We start from the raw sequence: 20,633 nt of genomic DNA on the forward strand, positions 1-20,633 counted from the left end.
TATTGTTAAACGTGCACTTTCACTTCAAAGCAGTCAATGTTTGTGCCAAAATTGTTTACAAAAAGTTTGTGAAAACTATGCACATCAGGGGTCTGCTTTAGGCTATACTAATGTAAGATAGATATAGATCTATCTATTAATGCAAGGAACGTCTGTCTGTGTGTCACTCTGTCTGTCTGTCGGTGTGTTCCACGCATAACTCTCAAACCACTCATCCAACTGACCTAAAATTTGACACATGTATTGCTAATGACATGCGTGAGTGCAGTGCAAAGTTTGGTCATGTTCGGACAAAAAATGACAAAGATATCGTTAAATTAAACAAAATACAACTCTGCCGCAATCCCACAATTCTACCGCTCTCTGCACTAGCCACTCCCCCTCACTCTCACTTACTCCAGCATAGAAACAAAAAAGCCCATTTCGCTGACAAACTCCGTGTTCATGGAAATTACGATGTCTCACGTAAACAACGGACCGTTTCAAGATTGTTCATGTTGGATAAACATGCTGAGTCCGACACACATGCACCCATGTTGGTAAGCAGGCTGTTAAAGTCACGTAACGTTGCATATAGGCTACTCATCAACAACCGCGGTTGCCTTGCGCTTCATAGCACTGGCATGGCCATGGCATAGACGGGCAATGCATGCGGTTAGCTTTAGGCTATCATTTCCCAACAACAGCAAAAACGCACGGGTATGTAATGTGTCTAATAGCCATTAGCTGCAACTCAAACGCCTTTCCCCTTCACCTTTTTATTACCTTGCAAAGAGTAAAAAGCTCTAACAGCACGGGCCTGATTCTCATCACCAATCTAACATGATCTACCTGCATCAACGTCATTGGGCAACACGTTTCTTGGAAAACATTGTTTGCACGGGCACTGCACTAGTAGATATAATTTACAGTTCATTCTTTTGCATGTTTGCATGAGAGATACTTCTGAAAACAACAGCAAATATGGGTGCTATTGTTTTGGGATGTGCAAGCATCATAAGTCAAGTCAAGTCAAGTCAAGTTTATTTATATAGCGCATTTCATACACAGAGGTCATTCAATGTAACCTGACTTTCGCCAGATCCTGTAGTTCGCTGTCTGCTTCACACAAGGATCTGGGACTTCTCGATAGGAGATGTATTTCTGAAGGCGGGTCCTTGTAAAACATCCTCGCATGTGATTCGATAAACCACTTGCCTGTTATCTTGAATGACGTGCTAGGCTTCTTCAAGCTCTTGCCAAACCCGGTCGGAAGAAGAGTAAAAACATCCTTGCCACCAATAAATGTCTTCAAAACTATTCTCTGTTAATCTTTTAAAGAATGAATACTCGATAGATTCGACAAAACGGTTGAAATAGCAGAATCAATGTCAGCACAAGACTCCTCGCTGCGTGCCGCCATTGTTATTTGAATCAAACACTCGCTTCGGCGCTCCTGATTGGTTGCTTATTTTTTGATCACTGGCCCAGGGGTTTGGATTGCCCTCGCGTCCAGACCCTTGTGTGGAGCTCAGCGAAACGCCTCTGGTGGAGCATGGCGGAACTACAAGGGTCTGGCGAGAGTCAGGCTACATTCAATGTGCTTTACATAAACAAAAACCAAACAGTAATAGCAGATAAAAGCATAGATGAGCAAAGAGGAATAATAATAATAATAATAGTAATAATGATAAAATAAAAAAAATAAAAAGAAAGCAATAAAGAATAATTAACATAAAAGACATAAGGTGGAATAACAAGAAGACAGGTCTGTTTTTAACAGATAGACTTTGCCAGAGTCTAAAGGCCTATTCGGACGGGATTAGTTTTATAGGGGGACGTAGAGTAATGCAGGTTTATCATATGACCTCTGTAATATAAATGTCCAATTCGGACGGGACTAGATATCGCTGTCATTTTACTTGACATGGGAGGAGTAACTACGTTTACGTTCTGCCGTCACATCTTCGTCGCCGTGCACGTGATACTTTGCGTCAGGTACGTGCGGCATTTTCAGATTTGAAAGACTACACAAGTTGGTCAAACTAGCAAACGTTAGCTTTATGTTATGCCATACGTATTTTGAAATGGCTAACAATATCAAGCTATTAGGCAAACTAGCTAACGTCCTATTAGGAGCTGCACAGCATGTTATGTTTTCATTCAGACTATGGTGGAATTGTTTTCAAATCAGGATGTGACGAAATATTACAGACATCTTTACAGAGGGTTGCGTTCGCACGGGATTAATATTACCTAAGGTAATTTCTCCGGACCGTTTTACGGAAGGTAAAAGTGTCTGTAAATGTCACCGACATACTCCGTTATGTTTACTGACATGGCGCGTCCGGACGGGACTACATTACCTGGTGATTATTACTTTACCTGATGTCACCCCATAAAACTAATCCCGTCCGAATAGGCCTTAATTTAGCAAACCAGTGATAGTGATCCTTCTCAAACACCCAGAGCTGTTGCCACTCTTTGGACATTCGTTGACGTAGGCCCATCTGTGTGCGCACACAATATTTCCTTTCTTACTGGGGAGACCTTAATCAGGGGTGTGATTGGCAAAGGACAAAAAAAAAGGAAAATATATCCGACCCCCCCCCCCCCCCCCCCCCTTTTTAATGTACTATGGTACTATAGGTACTATAGCATCGGCTACTGTGCACTTCAATGTAATTTACTAGGGGGGTCCGGGGGCATGCACCCCCGGGAGAACATATTGAAAAATAACCCCTTAAATGATGACATCTGATGACTTTTATGAGAACTATTGATAGACTGAGATACATATATCGCAAAAACATTATAACATATTACAAAATAGTCTATAAGGCCTAAAGAAAACTCATTTATAGCAAAGTAGCCAAGGGCCTACTTAAGACTAAAGCAGATATGGCTATCATGATAATTTTGCCAACAATGATGTAGAATTATGGATTTTCTCAGTTCATGTTTTGTTTCAACTAGGCTATTGGCCTATGATAACATTTAGCCTGCCCCCTTACAGTCGTCTAGTCCTGTACAATATAGGCCTATTGATGCTGATTGAAGAGGTTGCTTGAAGGTTATTGATATTCAAGTTGGAAAGAAAATCAAATTGCACCACTCCCTCTCCTTCCAAGGTAACATGTCCTCCTCTCCTCCTAAAATAAATGGCAGGCCCTACTGGTATAGGCTACATAGTTGTTCAAGTGCACACACTCAATGGAGAGCTAGGATTAAAATTCAGACTGTGCCTTTAAATAGGCAACTTTTTTCCATGTATCAGCACAATGCTACAATAGGCCATTTCCACTAAAAAAATCAGCTCAATATTATGTGCAAGACTGATGTTTACCAAGAATGCCAAAGTGTCAATCTCTTAGCACTATCATAATACGTTTTCTCATAGTGAGATGTCTATCCCGAAATATGTTTTGAATGACATGGGGCGCACGGAGGTGAACGGCTGGACAAACGCGGAATGACAAGGTTTTAACTAAACTATTTAGTAGACCTAAGGTAGACGGGCTTTGTGGTGAAAACGATGACAACCAGTAGGCTAGTCTGTCACAGCTAACTTCAAGCACAGTAGCCTAGACTAGTTTACACGCGCAGAAATTAAAAGTCAATATCAGCACCAGCTGATTGTCGTCATTATCGGAAAATCCAGACACGTCAAACTGGACGCGAACGCGAAACAAAGACAACAAAAAAAACAACAACTTCATAAATGTCTTCTTAAACAAATAATTTTACCTTTACCGTTTCATGGCTTCTGCTAAGAAACAAATAGTTTACCACACACTCACACATCGAACTTGCATCAAACATTCATCAACCCGTCTGCTTTCACTTTCAATGAATTCCACTATGACTAGAGAACGGACAAGGCTTGCGAGTGATATGATGAAAGAAGCACCAAACCCGTCGTCATTGTCAGCGGCCTATTATAAAGCAATGGTCTGTGTTTAGGCCCCCCCCCCTTAAAAAAAAACTCAGCGGATCTATACGAATTGCGTGGGTCTCATTTTCAGGCCTAAAAAAACGGAATTCCGTTTAAAAACGGAAGAATCACACCCCTGCTTAATGTCCAGGGCCGATAAGCCGTTTTCAGACAGATTTCTGCACATTCTGCGATAATTACCTGCCGCATTTCTGAAGATAGCGGACATTCTGACATGACGCATAGGGTATTTGCTGAAAGCAAAAGTCCGTGAACATTGCGAAAATACACCGCTGTCTGAAAACGGCTACACTCTGGTAGGCAAATGGAGAAATAAAATGATATGGTTTATAATGACATTTCATTTGAATGTCTGAATGTGAGAAAACACAATACCAACGTTTGTCTATGGTAAACGGCCGTGCAGATTGGCGTAAATCTGGAGATCTTTAAATGAAAGACTAAGGCTACAATCTTCTGACCATGTTATATTCATAGCCTATTTGACTACCGGTAAACAATAGTCAATGCTAAACAATGTTTGCGCTGTTTGTATGGAAGTTGCGGGAATCCACGTTGCTCTATTAAATGTTGTTGAATAATTAAATAGCCTTCCGACAGGTTGAAGCAGAGCTTTGACACTAACGTTATCATGTAGTTTCAGTTTCTGTCACGCAAACGCGCGTACACATGCATTCAATGAAAGCTCATACCACTACTTAATCATGGCTCTATGTTTAATCACATCGAATTAGCTAGCATTTCTTCCTGATTGCAGTAACGTTTGCTTTCTTTTTCTGTCGGTCCACGATTGTGTGATCAATTGCGCAGCAAATTATCAGGTGAAGCAGGACCTAATTTCACTCAAAGAGCAAAGAGCGTTCCGTATCAGTTCAATACGGAACAAGACTCTTATGTGTCAAATACGGGACGATTCCGTAGGCCTACTGAATGGTTGGTAACCCTAAGTCAGGGGCATAAAGGCCACTGTGGCCGTATGATGGGTTTTTTTTCACGGGGCATCAAGGCCAAAGTGTAGGGCAACGGCGGCCATGGCCGCATGGCCTTGGTCTAATTCCCACCCTGGTCACCAGACCAACCCCTACAGAAAGAGGTATCAGCACGTGCTTTTTGTCAACATGAAAGAACATGTGTAACATTTTGGAGTTCAGCTTCTGTCTATCAGATTGTAATTCCCACAGCAAACTACAGACCTAAACATTGGTGATACCCTTTTTTACATTTAGTATCCAAACACCTTTCATTTATTTTTGTCATATAATATTGTCATACTCTTTTGCAGACTTGCCAATTGTAATATCACACATAATTCCTGTGAGATTGTGGCTTCAGTTCTGCAGTCAACAAACTCCCTCATAAAGCTGGACTTTGGTGAAAATGACCTGGGGGATTCTGGAGTGGCCCATCTCTCTAAGGGACTATCTAGTCCCCTCTGCAACCTGCAGACATTAAGGTTGGTGCAGGCCATGCATATTCTGAATTAATTTTGTAATTGTTTGTGTACTTCATTTTTGTTGTTAATAATATGTGTGATAGAGCTGTAATCGGGCCTTAAAAGTTAGACCTGACGAGGCCAGAGCCCGACAGTGTTCAGCCCGAGCCCGACATTTTGATTGACAGCTTTTTAAAAGCCCGAACCCGTTTACAGCCCGACATTATTGAAATCTGCGCACGCACATACAGTATCTTTTGCCATTAGTCAAGAATGAGTCATGCATACGTCTTTTAACATAATTTATTTATAACTAGGCTATAGGCTAGAGCTGAAGATCTTTGCCCGAACCAGTCTCATTTTTTCATTTCTTTAAAGCTTCCTTAGTGGCCTATAGCCTAGTTATAAATAAATTATGTTAAAAGACGTATGCATGACTTATACAGCAGGTGGGATGTAGAGCAGAGAAGAGTCCAGACGTGATGCCAAGCAAGCAGAAGTTTTATGTCACAGCAAAACATTCAATCCAATTAAAAAAGATTTAGTGGGTAGCAAAGAAAATATACCTTCACAAAGTCCAGAAAATTCTTTCACACAAGCTTACAGCACAGACCACTTGGAGGTGCAAACAATATCAGATTTTTGGTTGTTTTGACCGTCAGCAAAAATTGACCAAAGAGTGTTTTTTATGAATGAAAATACATCAAATAAGCGGTGAGCCCACCGAATATGTGCAAAATATGTGCATCTGGTCACAGCTGGTAGGTCTGGCCTTTGGGACGTGATCTGGCTGTCCCAGGTGATTCATTACCAGCGTCCTGCAACGCACACTGTGATGTAATGCTATTGTCATCTGCCAGACAAACACTTTCAAAATAGCATTTTTAAACCAGCAATATTGCTCAAAACAGCACCAAACCTCATCTGGAGCTTGCTCTGAGTCCCTACACATAAAACGTTTATAACCGAAGACTGTTAAGAATGTAGATGTCGCCCCATCATAGTCGCAAGGTGACACATGTGCAACTCACATCTGCACCTGACTCACATCGGGTAGCAACATGCTCTCTGTCTCTGCTCCCTTTGTTCTCTGTCCCTCTGCGCCTGCTCATTTGCACCTGTCCGTGTGGTGCACCCTGGGACATGTAGTTCGGTTGGGGGCCATGTTGTCGTGGGATAGGCACTTCTGTACCACATGTCCACTTGTGATGCCACATACGCTATAGTGACAGTTCTACTTTTGAGCCTATTTGTGAGTCTTTAAATAACTCATCTGTGTCACATTAGTTTACAATGGAGCAATTTGGCTCAATTGAGAGTGGCGTTGGTAGCACATATGGTTCTGGCTGTCATTTTTGGTTCGCTGTTGGTTTGGAACCCACCAATTTTGCCATGCAAAATGTCAGTGCTGTCTAAAAACTGTTATCTCCGCAGATTCAAGTCTCTCAGTTTCACTCACAAGTCCCGCCCCTCCCTCTGTATCTGTTTCCTCTCATTGGTCAAGAACAGTCAGTTCTGTGACTCGTCACAGAAATAAAAGAAGAATGTGATAATATTGAAATTTCCTGAAGCATATTTAGCTTCAAAAAAAGAACATGAACGAGATATTAAATGTTGACAATGAAAATGTTGACTATTGGGTTGTAAATAAGATGGTTTCTGTTGAGGGCAAAACATGAACAGTTTATGTTATAACTTGCTTGTCCATCTGTAAGGTGTGTTGTTCATCACTGCTGCTCCAGATTTCTCAACTGTGATGATCACAAGTTTGAAAACGCTCCCTGCCCTTCAGCTATAGCCAAGATGGTGTCTGTTTAGGGCAAAAAGTGTCCACCATTCCACATTCAGCCGTTATGAGAGTACCACCCAGGGACTAGCAGGCACTCATGCACTCAAATTATGTTTGGCAAGTACAGAAGTATGCCATCTGAGACACAGCCTGTGTCTGATTTGCTCTGGTTAGATTACTTTAGGGTCACCAGACCAACCCCTACAGAAGGAGGTATCAGCACATGTATTTTTTGTCAACATGAAAGAACATGTGTAACGTTTTGGAGTTCAGCTTCTGTCTATCAGATTGTAATTCCCACAGCAAACTACAGACCTACTGTAAACATTGGTGATACCCTTTTTTACATTTAGTATCCATACACCTTTCATTTATTTTTGTCATATAATATTGTGATATTCTTTTGCAGACTTGCCAATTGTAATATCACATATAATTCCTGTGAGATTGTGGCTTCAGTTCTGTCAACATACTCCCTCATAAAGCTGGACTTGGGTGAAAATGACCTGGAAGATTCTGGAGTTCGGTCTCTCTCTGAGGGACTATCTAGTCCCCTCTGCAAACTGCAGACATTAAGGTTGGTGCAGGCCATGCATATTCTGAATTAATTTAGTAATTGTTTGTGTACTTCATTTTTGTTGTTAATAATATGTGTGATGCCTATCATGAGAGGTTTTTATTTGAATCAGGTGTGATATAGAGCAGAGAAGAGTCCAAACGTGATGCTAAGCAAGCAGAAGTTTTATGTCACAGCAGTAGTCCAACGCAAAACATTCAATCCAATTTAAAAAGATTTAGTGGGTAGCAAAGAAAATATACCTTCACAAAGTCCAGAAAATTCTTTCACACAAGCTTACAGCACAGACCACTTGGAGGTGCAAACAATATCAGATTTTTGGTTGTTTTGACCGTCAGCAAAAATTGACCAAAGAGTGTTTTTTATGAATGAAAATACATCAAATAAGCGGTGAGCCCACCGAATATGTGCAAAATATGTGCATCTGGTCACAGCTGGTAGGTCTGGCCTTTGGGACGTGATCTGGCTGTCCCAGGTGATTCATTACCAGCGTCCTGCAACGCACACTGTGATGTAATGCTATTGTCATCTGCCAGACAAACACTCTCAAAATAGCATTTTTTAACCAGCAATATTGCTCAAAACAGCACCAAACCTCATCTGTAGCTTGGTCCCTACATAAAACATTTATAACAGAAGACTGTTAAGAAAGTGGATGTCGCCCCATCATAGTCGCAAAGTGACACATGTGCAACTCACATCTGCACCTGACTCACATCGGGTAGCAACATGCTCTCTGTCTCTGCTCCCTTTGTTCTCTGTCCCTCTGCGCCTGCTCATTTGCACCTGTCCATGTGGTACACCCTGGGACATGTAGTTCGGTTGGGGGCCATGTTGTCGTGGGATAGGCACTTCTGTACCACATGTCCACTTGTGATGCCACATACAGTACGCTATAGTGACAGTTCTACTTTTGAGCCTATTTGTGAGTCTTTAAATAACTCATCTGTGTCACATTAGTTTACAATGGAGCAATTTGGCTCAATTGAGAGTAGCGTTGGTAGCACATATGGTTCTGTCTGTCATTTGTGGTTCGCTGTTGGTTTGGAACCCACCACTTTTGCCATGCAAAATGTCAGTGCTGTTTTAAAACTGTTAAATTTCCGATGTTCATGTCAAATCCATTCCACGTCATTACAAATGATACAATGGAACTACATCTCATTCTCAGGTTTTCATTACCTGTTCCTCACAGCACACAGGCCTATGCGTGTACACGAGGGCACAGCAAATGAACTTCAGAAACAATACAGTATATCTTTAAGCTCACTATATTCAGAATGGCCCAAAATGTAAACGGCTCACCGGGAATCCTCCCTATAAGCTCCCAATTAGCCACTCCAGGCCGGCATTCAAAACATTAAAGAAATTGATTCAACAGAACTGCATTGACCAAGTTATTAAAGTCTGTTCCAAATGGGTTTTTTTAATCAAAAGCTTTACTTAGTTAGATAGAGGCCTGTCAAAGTGTACTAGAATTCAGGAAATTGCATCTAGTTCATATTTCTTTTTTTATTTTTCATGGGGGAGGACCCGATTATGGCTGCAGGACCAGGTGGCTGCTACCTGCGCCGGGCTACCTCCACCCTCCCACCCCTCCCCCACCCTTGTAATGTGTGATGATTATGTGCGTATTCTGAGATGTTCTTTTCCTGCCCCCACACTGTACTCTCCACAGGAGCATATAGTCTACTCCATTTCCTCACTCAATAGCTGTCAAATGTGACTCTGCTCTCTTATCTTATTAGTCAATGAGCCAGATTTTGGTCAATACCATTCAGAAGAATAACTTGCATCTGATTTCTGGTAAGGTATACCACCCTAGAATTAGAACATATCTGATAGCCTTGCATTTGGGGTAGCTTTTTGTGTTTTATCAGCCCTTTTATGTCCATTGTATGTCTATGGAGGAATATCTTACAGGTGAATGGGCTAAAATGTTGAACTCCTAGAGAACTAGTATGTAAATGAGCCATCATCTAATGAAATGTACAATTATTTGCATAGGCTACATTTTAATACAGCTACTTTAGCACTGGATTCTTCTTTTTGTTTTTATATTAGACATATTAGAGTGAGACGTTAGCCTGTTTTTTAGATGTTATGAAATAGATAAGCTCTAGACAGGGGTGTAGTTGTAAAAACTTTAAAAAGAGGTGGCCATGAATTATGTGATGACGGTAATGCTCTATCATGTTTTTTTTTTTTTTTTTAAAACAAAAGGCATGCAGAACATGTTTGACGATGGTGGAGGTTACTATCCAATGTTTATAACAATACCAGTGGATTAAATGGTTCCAGTGTTGATGAGAACATATTGTGGATGCACAGTGTGATTTTTTAATATTAAAAGTTGCAATTGGTGAATAAACTCTTTTGAGAGGTGGATGAACTGTGTTTACTTGCGTTTAGTCTCCACTACAATATGGCTATAGGCCCACGTTTTTAAAATATAAGCTATTAAAATATTGATCTTAGTATTGTGATAGCCAGATGTACTGTCGTTACAGGGGAATAATCTGTCTTGATTATGTTGATTTAGTGGTGCAGTGTTCAAACAATAGCCCTTTAATTTGATCTTTTCTCATGTTGTTATGCAGACTTGCTGTATGCAAACTCTCAGAGAAGTCATGTGGAATTGTGGCTACTGTTCTACAGTCACCAAACTCCCTGATAGGGCTAGACCTGAGTCACAATGACCTGAGAGATTCTGGAGTTCAGCTTCTCTCTAAGGGACTGTCTAGTCCCCACTGCAAACTGCAGACATTAAGGTTGGTGTAAGGCCATTTATTGACATACTTTTTGTATTTGTTTGTTTCCTTAATTGTTGTTAGTATGCTATAGTGACAGTGAAACAAGTCGTTCAGCCCTTCAGCATTAACTCTGAATGTGCCAGTCTTTGCTTAACACAACATTTAGCTTTTGCAGAATTGATATTACAGATAAACCTCATCCGTTTTTACAAATAAGCCGATACAAGTCAACAAGGCCAATGTGAGGCATATTCATTGCACCCCCTGCAATTTAGCTACATCACCTTCGACTACATCAAAGTAAAATCTTTCAGGTGTGCGTGCCTGCGTGCGTGCATGTATATGTGTGTGTCGGTTTGACCATAGTGATAGGCCTACACAGTGATTTTTGCACTGTTTTTGAAATGTCTCTAGATTGTTATTTATGTATCAGGTCACTGGGTAAATACAATATCTTCCATTTATTCATGTTATGTTTTGTTGTGTTCTTATGCAGGCTGGCTGATTGTAAGCTCACAGATAAACTATGTGAGATTGCTGCTTCAATTCTACAGTCACCAAACTCCCTGCTACAGCTGAACTTCAGTAACAATGACCTGGGGGATTCTGGAGTGCAGCTTCTCTCTAAGGGACTGTCAAGTTCCAATAGCATACTGCAGATATTAAGGTTGGAATAAGCACTTGCATGTATTTCCTGACATTTTTTATTTTATTGTTTAATTAGGCAAATATTGGCTGATCCGTTGGGACAATATTCATTACATCCCTTCAAGTTATCCACTTAACACATTAAACTACATCTTATTAAAACCTGGTTGGGCCCGTTGGACCCAATACCATTAACGGTGGACAGCTCAACTTTTCGGGTAAGGACCTTATTATGCTAGCTGAGTGTCTAGCTAACCACAACAGTGTTTTTAACTATACACTGGTGAGAAATGTCTTATTTAACGTTACCTTTGTTGTGGATGTACGTCAAATTGAAAATAAGTTCAAGAGTATTTTTTTCTCATCATTTCATTTCGTTTTTAATGGAAGCGAAACGTTATGGTTGTCCGATGTTAGTGTTCCACATAAGAAAGTAGCAACAAGAGTAGCAGCTAAACCACAGCGGGTAACGTCGTCCTTGATTCTTCTCGCCAGGTTTTGAGTAGTTGTAGCAGAGGGCAGAAACTCGGGCTCAACGACCGCCCTGAAAATTATTGAATCTTCTCGCCAGGCTTTGAGGACTTCTGTCTTACTAACGTTAGATCTGCTGTGATCCAACGCCTGCTGTCAGTGTCGCCAACGGCCCGTACTGAGTCTGCGGCCCGAGCACCGAACGTTTTGGGTTTTTTTCCCCTAAACAGTTGAATTTGAACGATTTGTTAACATTCCATTGTAACAGTAATTGCGTCTTTACCTTTGTCAAGTCCACATACAAGTCCAACTCCACTGTATCTTAGCAGAGACCTTGCGAGTGTGCAAACGCTCGCCTTTAGCTGCAGCGACAACATGTGGGGAGAATTTATGCTAATCAGTGTAGTGGCCTACAGTAAGCGAATTCCTTTACCAGCTGAACGGCTGCTGACCCCAGTATGGCGACAGTAGCGATCTGATCTGATATGATGTTGTGTTCTTGATTTTGATTTATTTATCAGGGCATTATGGAAACACTACATCTTTCCATGTATTCATGTTATCTTTTGTTGTGTTTCTATGTAGGCTTGCTGATTGTAAACTCACAGAAAAATCGTGTGAGATTGTGGCTTCAGTTCTACAGTCACCAAACACCCTGCAACAGCTGGACTTGAGTGACAATGACTTGGGGGATTCTGGAACTCAACTTCTCTGTAAGGGACTGTCCCGTTCCAACTGCAAAATACACACATTAAGGTGGGTGCAGACATTCCTTTGTCTTAAATATCCTCATTAGTTAGAATAACTATGAAGACGTAAAAATAAACATCAACTGGTCAGCCAAATGAAGCAATCAAGTAGCATCCTACTTTGCTTATATCATTGTGCAGGGACAGTCTACCTTTTCAGCGTATTTTGTGAGTCTTAAAATGTCTGTGAACTGATCAAATCTGTCATATTAGTTGCCATTAGTAGCACATATTGCCATGGCTTTTATTTGGCCTTGTGCTGCAGGTAATCACAGCCATAGCAATATCTGCTACCAACACCACTGACTCGTACCATATTGCTAACAGTTCTACTACCAACTAATTGTGTTGAAAGACACCAAATTGTGTCTTCTATCATTTTTTCCCATTCACCCTAAAAAGTAGTTCCAGTCTTCCAGTAGTTCAAATTGAAATTAAAATTGAAACAACTTTCTCACTCAATAGTTGTCAAATGGAATGCTGTTATGCAATCGCTGTTCTCTCACTCTGAATGAAATGGAATGTCACAATGGACAATTCAGAGCAAAAAGCGGAGTGTCCGAGTGGGGTTGTCATGAGATATCGCCACTCAAGGAATGTTTCTTGTTCAATCAATTGATAAATAGTTTAATCAGATCTATCTGTTGTAAAATAAACAAATAACTTCATATTCATACAATGTCACCAGTATGCAAGGGAAAATGAAAAGGACAATCTCTCTCTCCTTCTCTCCCTCTTTCTCTCTCTCCCTCAGGCTCTCTGATTGTCTCATCTCAGAGAGTTGTGGTTTTCTGGCTTCAGCTCTGACTTCAAACCCCTCCCATCTAAAAGAGCTGGATCTGAGCTACAATCATCCTGGAGAATCAGGACTGAAGCTGTTATCCGCTAGACTGGAGGATCCTGTCTGTAAACTGGTGATACTTAAGTATGTTCAAAAAGAAATGCTGCACATTTAGACATCGTCTCCGTTGTGTAGATCATATTACAGTTTTTTTTTTATTGCTTTGACGCAGTAGTCGACTCAAAAAACCATGTTTCAAAACTCTTAACGCAAAGGCCTAAACAGTGGCACCAATGGTCAAAATGACAAATTTTGCCTGCAAAAAGCTCTAACTCCTCCAAAACATTTAAAATATGGACCAAAAGCAAATTTTGCCCTCAAACAACACAACTTGCACACAAGTGCATAAGCGCTTCCAATCAGTCATTAGACAAGGGGCATCAAAATACAAAATTCAGCTCTCAATGTGAATCAGTGCTGCATTACTGGTCAGCAGCTTACATATCAGTGCCAATTTGCTTTCTTGCAAAAAATAGATCCAGAATCATATACAATGATTTTTCAAATTTTATTGAATGCAGTATTCATTCTTTTTCTTTTTTTTGAGATTGTGGCTAAGAAATGAAATATTCCAACAGAAACCACATACATAGTATGAAAGAAAAACATCCAGTAAAATCCATCACTGTGTAAGACATAAGGAAAATAAAAATACAAATTCTGTACAATACTGTAAAGAAAAAAATCTCTTCTAGTCAATTCTTACTCTCACTCTCATCTGCCTTGATCATCCATGCTTGCAAGTTACAACACACAACATGGCACCTTTTACTGTAAGCCTGCAGACTGATTGCAAATTGAAAAGTTTTGTGAAGCAGTGTCAAACAGGTGCTTCAGTGATTTCATACTGGGCAAGAAGTTTCTAAGAGATGGGAACATATAGTTTCTGTTTGGTTACCACAGCAATGGAGTTTGGACTGCTTGAATGACATCTGCGTTAACTTATTTGCAAAAGGGTGCGGGAAGTGTGTCAAAACAATGACAATGGGTTAACTCATTTGCAAGAGGTGTCTTTTGCTCTGCTAAGAGAGCGATGATGAAGACTGAGAGGTCACCAGTTTCTTCAACCAGGTCAAAGCAATCAAACAAAACTGTAATGTATTCATACGGAGTGTAGTGGCCTATTTTCTAATATGTATTGTATTGTAATAGCTGCTTTATATTGAAGTGTATTTGATGTTTCTTTTGATGCAGCATCCAATAATGCAAATATTTAGAGGTGCATTTGAAATTTGCAAACTTAGTTGAATGTTTAGGAACCTTTGCAAACAGTTTTCTGTTTGTCTTGAGTTGTCTGCGAACATTTCTAAACACTCAGTGGAACTGGACGAAGGGTTACTGTTCAAATGCACCCTTTACACCAAGAAATTTTCTGAAATCGAACTGTCCAGAGAAAGTATACTTTGTCACAAACGTTCAACACTGTTTACCAAATTTTAATGCCTCTGAGATTCCAGGCTGTGAGATTAACAGTCAAACAGGTAGCTGCGTATCCCCATGATAAAAGACATTTTATTTTATCTATTTATTTATTTTTTCTTGATTGTCTGTCAGAGAGGCTATTAATTCTGTATGTTGGGACACCTGGTCCCTGACACATGCATTAAATAATGGAGTTGCACTGTTGGATTTTTTTTATTCAGAGGGAGTCATCACATTGCTCTCAAACTCTAATCTAAGTACAGGACAGACAGTGTCGGGGCTTTTTACCTCAAGATTGTCTCCCTCTGAGAACTAGAGCGGCCTAGTGGCACCACCTTGGGACATGTGGATGCCTTTGCATGCGATAAAGACAGCTGGAAAGAGAGTTACTTCATTACTTTATAACAGGTAGCACAAACAGAAAAACAACAGTGCTTGATATCTGTGAAATGGCTCATGTGTGTTTGTTTTTCTTTCTTACAGAACGGGGACTTCTGTAAGCAGAGCACGACCACATTTGCTGAGATGTACGTTTTTTTTGTAATGTTTATTCAGTATGTGATCATTCACAGTCACATGTTTTGACATGCTATGCTTGAATGTGTGTGTGGGTGTCTAATAGCAGGGTGCATGTGTGTGTGCGTGCCTGTGCCTGTATTTGTGTTGACATGGTGTCTGTATGTGTTGTTAGTAGGGTGAGTAGAAGTCTGTGTGTGTTTGTTTGAGTTGACATATTTTGTGTGTTGCAAGAGTGAGTAGGAGTGTGTTTGCGTTGGTATAGTGTTTGTGTGTGTGTGTTGCCTGTGCTTGTATTTATGTTGACATGGTGTCTGTATGTGTGTTGTTGGTAGAGTGAGTAGGAGTGTGTGTGTGTGTGTGTGTGTAGGTAGGGTGAGTAGGAGTGTTTTGTGTTGGTAGGGTGAGTGTGTGTTTGTGTAGGTAGAGTGAGTAGGAGTGTGTGTGTTTGTGTAGGTAGAGTGAGTAGGAGTGTGTGTGTTTATTATTGGTAGAATGAGTAGATGTGTGTGTGTGGGTGAGTAGGAGTGTGTGTCTGTGTGTGTAGGAAGGGTGTGTAGAAGTGTGTTTGTGTTGCTATGGTGTGTGTGTGTGTGTAGGAAGGGTGAGTAGAAGTGTGTGTGTGTGTGTGTGTTGGTAGGATGACTAGGAGTAGGAGTGTGTGCGGGTGTGTGTTGGTAGGTTGACTAGTGTGTGTTTGTGTGTGTTGGTAGGGTGAGTTGGAGTGTGTGTGTGTTGGTAGGGTGAGCAGAAGTATGTGTGTGTGTGTGTGTGTGTGTGTGTGTGTGTTGGTAGGGTGAGTAGGAGTGTGTGTGTGTGTTGGTAGGGTGAGTATGAGTGTGTGTCTGTGTGTGTAGGAAGGGTGAGTAGAAGTGTGTGTTGCTATGGTGTGTGTGTGTGTGTGTGTGTGTGTGTGTGTATGTTGATAGGATGACTAGGAGTGTGTGTGTGTAGGAAGGGTGAGTAGAAGTGTGTGTGTGTGTGTGTGTGTGTTGGTAGAATGAGTAGGAGTGTGTGCGTGTGTGTTGGTAGGTTGACTAGTGTGTGTGTGTGTTTGTGTAGGTAGGTAGGGTGAGTAGGAGTGTGTGTGTATGTGTGTGTTGGTAGGGTGAGCAGAAGTATGTGTGTGTGTGTGTTTGTGTTGGTAGGGTGAGTAGGAGTGTATATGTGGGGCGGTCGAGTAGGTGTGTGTGAGTAGTGTGTGTGTTTGCGTGTGTTGGTAGGGTGATTAGAAGTGTGTTTGTGTGTATGTGTGTGTGTGTGTGTTTGTATTTCCCATGTGCATATTGTGTGTGTGTGTGTGTGTGTATTCTCGTGTGCGTGTGTGTGTGTTTGTATGTGGTGTGTGTGTGTGTGTGTGTGTGTGTGTGTGTGTGTGTGTGTGTGTGTGTGTGTGTGTGTGTGTGTGTGTGTTCTCATGTTCTCTCCTCTTGTCTGCAGATGCCTGTGATCTCACACTGGACCCAAAAACAGCATGCAGACGTCTCTCTCTCTCTGAGGGGAACAGAAAGGTGACATTTGTGAGAGAGGAGCAGCCGTATCCTGAATACCCAGAGAGATTTGACTCCTCCTACTGGTCTCAGGTGTTGTGTAGAGAGGGTCTGACTGGACGCTGCTACTGGGAGGCTGAGTGGAGTGAAGGAATATGTAGAGGAGGAGCTCAGATATCTGTGGCCTATAAAAGCATCAAGAGGAAAGGGAGAGGTGATGACGTCATAATGGGATGGAATGCCAAGTCCTGGAGTCTGGACTGCTATTCTGATTACAGTTACTATGTCTGGCACAATAATGGACTCACTGACATACCTGCCCCCTCCTCCGGCTCCAGTAGAGTAGGAGTGCACCTGGACTGGCCGGCCGGCACTCTGTCCTTCTACAGCGTCTCCTCTCACACACTCACCCACCTGCACACATTCTACTCCAAATTCACTGAGCCCCTCTGTCCAGGGTTTAGGTTTGATTATTTATATTCTGGCTCCTCAGTGTCCCTGTGCCAGATCACATGAGCTCCTCCTCCAGCAGGTTCGTCCACCTGTCACCCTTTCTCTCAATCTTCTGTACTTTCCCTCCTTTCACTTGTTAATTTTCACTCTCTTTCTCTCTCTGTCCCCTCTTCCTCTTCCTCTCTCTCTCTCTCTACTCCCTCTTTTTCTCCCCCTCTTTTTTCTCTTTCTTTATCTGTCCCCTCCTCTGTTTTCTCCTTTTTTCCACTTCTCTCTCTCTCTGTGTACGTGTGTGTTTCTGGTTTGAATTAAACTGTCTACTTTCTACACTGCGCAACATTCCGCAGTAGCCAGGTAACCGTAGCAACATCCATTGTGATGTAAGCACCTGGTGCTTGATCTGTGGCCCTGGCAGTTGAGCATGCTGCAGGAACACCAGAGTCACACACTCCTGTTCATACACATGTGTGATGCTGAGATGCTGTTGAGATATTGATATCTGTTTATTAAATGTATAGACTACTGTTTTGGTGATACGAAACAAATGCTGATATTTTGTGCTTTTCCTGAATTAAATGTGTGGATTATAAGAATGTTTCAGCAACAACAGCATGCTGTAGCCAGAGAAGGTTAAAGCTGTAGCCTATTCTGTTCTCCCTAAAGTGTAGTTATTTGCTAATTTTGTTTTTGAACGTTATCTGCTGGTTTGTTTTACATGTGTTTACGCAGAACTATTGAACATGCTTGTTGTTTTTCTGACTGACAATATGAAAATGACATGTATTTCTTACTTTAAAATGTCTAAATAAAACTTCTGAAATGACATATTATGAATCTGTTGTCATTTTCTTTGCTTCATAATGTTCTATGCCATAAAAAATAAGTATGTGACTTTTTAAAAGAAAAATTCAAACTTTTTCTTTGTTCTAATATGCACTGGCCACCAAAGGTAATCTCTCCATTCAGTGCAACACTGTACCAGCACCAGATGAGTGCATTGCAGTAGTATAATAACTAAAGTCACATTCCATACTGTAGCCTGCAGGTAGATGAGTGAGGGCAGATCTCCAGAGAGACTCTTCAGGCATTCAGCTGTTCAAATGAAATGTGTTTATATCAGGTTTCAGAACCTCATTTTATGAACTGATCTGGAGCCTTCAAAATGGCTGCATACTTGTGCTGCAAGTAGGGGTGTCACGATGTACTAATTTTGTGATAATCATGATAATTAAATCATGCCAATGTGAATGTTGTGGATTCCACAAATATGGAAGTACAAGATTATTTGATGATCGATTATTTTCTAATGAATATAATGGGCTACATTAAATATTTACAATGAATATTAATGGCCACTAGATGACGGTATGGCACTACAAGGGATGCTGGGCGACTAGACAGGCTGGTAAGGAAGGCTGGCTCTGTTGTGGGAGCTGATCTGGAGTGCATCACTTCAGTATCAGACAAAAGGACCCTGAACAAGCTACACAGCATCCTGGACAATGACTGTCATCCACTCTACAGCACTATCATACAGCAGAAGAGCTTGATCAGCTGGAGACTACGCTCCATGACATGCACAACAGACAGACTGAGGAAGTCATTTGTACCCAGGGCCATACAACTGTACAATGCTTCACTGAAGGGAAAAGGAGAGTTGGACTTCTATGCATAGTATATCTGCACCTCCACCCTCTTATACACTTACATGGCATGGCTTACATGTCTACCCTCATGTCTAACTCTTATATTATTACTATGTTAAGTTTATTTTAATTGTCCATATATTTATACTAGTACTGTTATTATTATTACTATGCTTACATTTTGTACTGTACATATTTATTGCTGGTCACTAGAATTTAATCTTGCACTGTTGCACTGTTGGACTTATTTGCACTACCAACTTGACACACACCTCAGACTGCATCACAGTACCAATCCTCAGTACATTCATGCATACCTTATCTATAGTATTCTACTGCTCCTTTAGTCATGTTGATTTGTTGATTTGCTTTTTAATTTTCCTGTTTACATTGTTTACATTGTACTGTATGTTGTGTGGTGTCTTAAGCTGCTGGGACCTTGAATTTCCCCTTGGGGATCAATAAAGTATCTATCTATCTATCTATCTATCAATTCGGCCATTATTTGGACGTTAGCAGTGAAATGGCGCCATCTGGTGGCCGTGTAGCACAATAGCGCCATTTAATATTTGATTTAAAATTACGGTAGAAAATCTTGTTTTTCCTTAAAGAGTCACTTCACCCCATAACTCCACCCACTTCACATTTCTGAAAACGGCTTTGAAAATGGGCGAGACGTTCTGAAATTTGGAGAGAGAGTGCAGCACTGCTGCAACCAATCAACCATGGTGATTTCGTGTCAATCTGGGAATGAGTGCTGCAGACATGGCTTATCACAGGTAGGCTAATCAGGGCAGCAGGTGTTGGGGCGTTTCAGTCCTAATTTGTAACGACCCGGTGACGTAGTGTCGGACTAGAAGTGCAGGACAACGTCAGCATTCCAATAGTATTTTGGACCAACATGCCATGGCGTGTTTTCAAACGGTAGTATGCGCGAGAGAGCAATATCTCCAATACAAAATCAGACGAAATGTTACTTTTGTCGAGAAACACGATTTTTGTCAATATTAACCCTGGTAATAGTACAGTTCACCACTTATAAGTATTTTAAATCAATCAACAGCTCAAAAAACCTATTTTAGGGTGCAGTGACCCTTTAATCATTTGTGATATCCATCTGATATATTGCATTTTTCTTTTAACCCTCTAAATCCCCCCCTGGGGATTTGAAAAAACTGTTCCAAACACACGTCTCAATCTTTGCTATTTTTGTCCTAGAAACATATAAGTGACACCATTATCTAGAAGCCTTTAATAAACTAGTTTCCAAATATATATGGTTTAAAAGAGAATGTACCAATGGTTCTTTGTAAAATCAATAAAAGAAAATCCTAGGATTTCAGTCCTCTCACCTGCAGCAGGCCCATTCAAAAAGCCCATTTCGGCCCCAGCCGTGGCGCGACTGGCTGGGGCACCTGCACCGCACGCCGGCGACCCGGGTTCGATTCCCGCCCCGTGGTCCTTTCCGGATCCCACCCCAACGCTCTCTCCCACTCACTTCCTGTCTCTCTCAACTGTCCTATCATTAAAGGCATAAAAGCCCCCCCCCAAAAAAAGCCCATTTCAACTTAATTTGCATTTGAAAGAGACACTCACTAAGTGACCCAATTTGCAGTAAAACTACATAACATAAATGTTCTTTTTACTTATATGGATACTGGATACTAAATTTCCTAACAGGCAGGCCACAGGCAGTACGGCTAGGTAACATCACCTCCTCCAGTCTAACACTCAGCACTGGTGCTCCACAGGGTTGTGTGTCAAGCCCTCTGTTGTATTCACTGTACACATGACTGTGCAGCCACTGACAGCTCCAACACCATCATTAAGTTTGCTGATGTCACCCCCATAATCGGCTGCATCAAGAATGGTGATGAGTGTGCCTACAGAGCAGAGGTGGCAGCAATGGTCA

General features: G+C 41.2%; 1 protein-coding gene across 3 annotated transcripts in view; it reads left to right on the plus strand.

The window, feature by feature from the left end:
• Positions 1–17,900, plus strand: part of LOC134081860 (NACHT, LRR and PYD domains-containing protein 3-like) — a 53,063-nt gene extending 35,163 nt beyond the window's left edge. Inside the window, exons 6-13 of one of the 3 annotated variants that reach the window (XM_062537591.1) lie at positions 5,217–5,387; positions 7,565–7,732; positions 10,333–10,503; positions 10,982–11,152; positions 12,190–12,360; positions 13,108–13,278; positions 15,100–15,143; positions 16,573–17,900. In XM_062537591.1, coding sequence (XP_062393575.1) covers positions 5,217–5,387; positions 7,565–7,732; positions 10,333–10,503; positions 10,982–11,152; positions 12,190–12,360; positions 13,108–13,278; positions 15,100–15,143; positions 16,573–17,138 — 1,633 coding nt within the window. In that variant the 3' untranslated portion in view covers positions 17,139–17,900. Of the gene's footprint in view, positions 1–5,216; positions 5,388–7,564; positions 7,733–10,332; positions 10,504–10,981; positions 11,153–12,189; positions 12,361–12,818; positions 13,075–13,107; positions 13,279–15,099; positions 15,144–16,572 lie in introns of those variants that run through there. The other 2 variants (XM_062537592.1, XM_062537593.1) reach the window with 2 other exon arrangements.
• Positions 17,901–20,633: the final 2,733 nt, after the last annotated feature.

This window comes from Sardina pilchardus, chromosome 1 (genome assembly GCF_963854185.1).
Source record: "Sardina pilchardus chromosome 1, fSarPil1.1, whole genome shotgun sequence".
NCBI lineage: Eukaryota > Metazoa > Chordata > Actinopteri > Clupeiformes > Clupeidae > Sardina > Sardina pilchardus.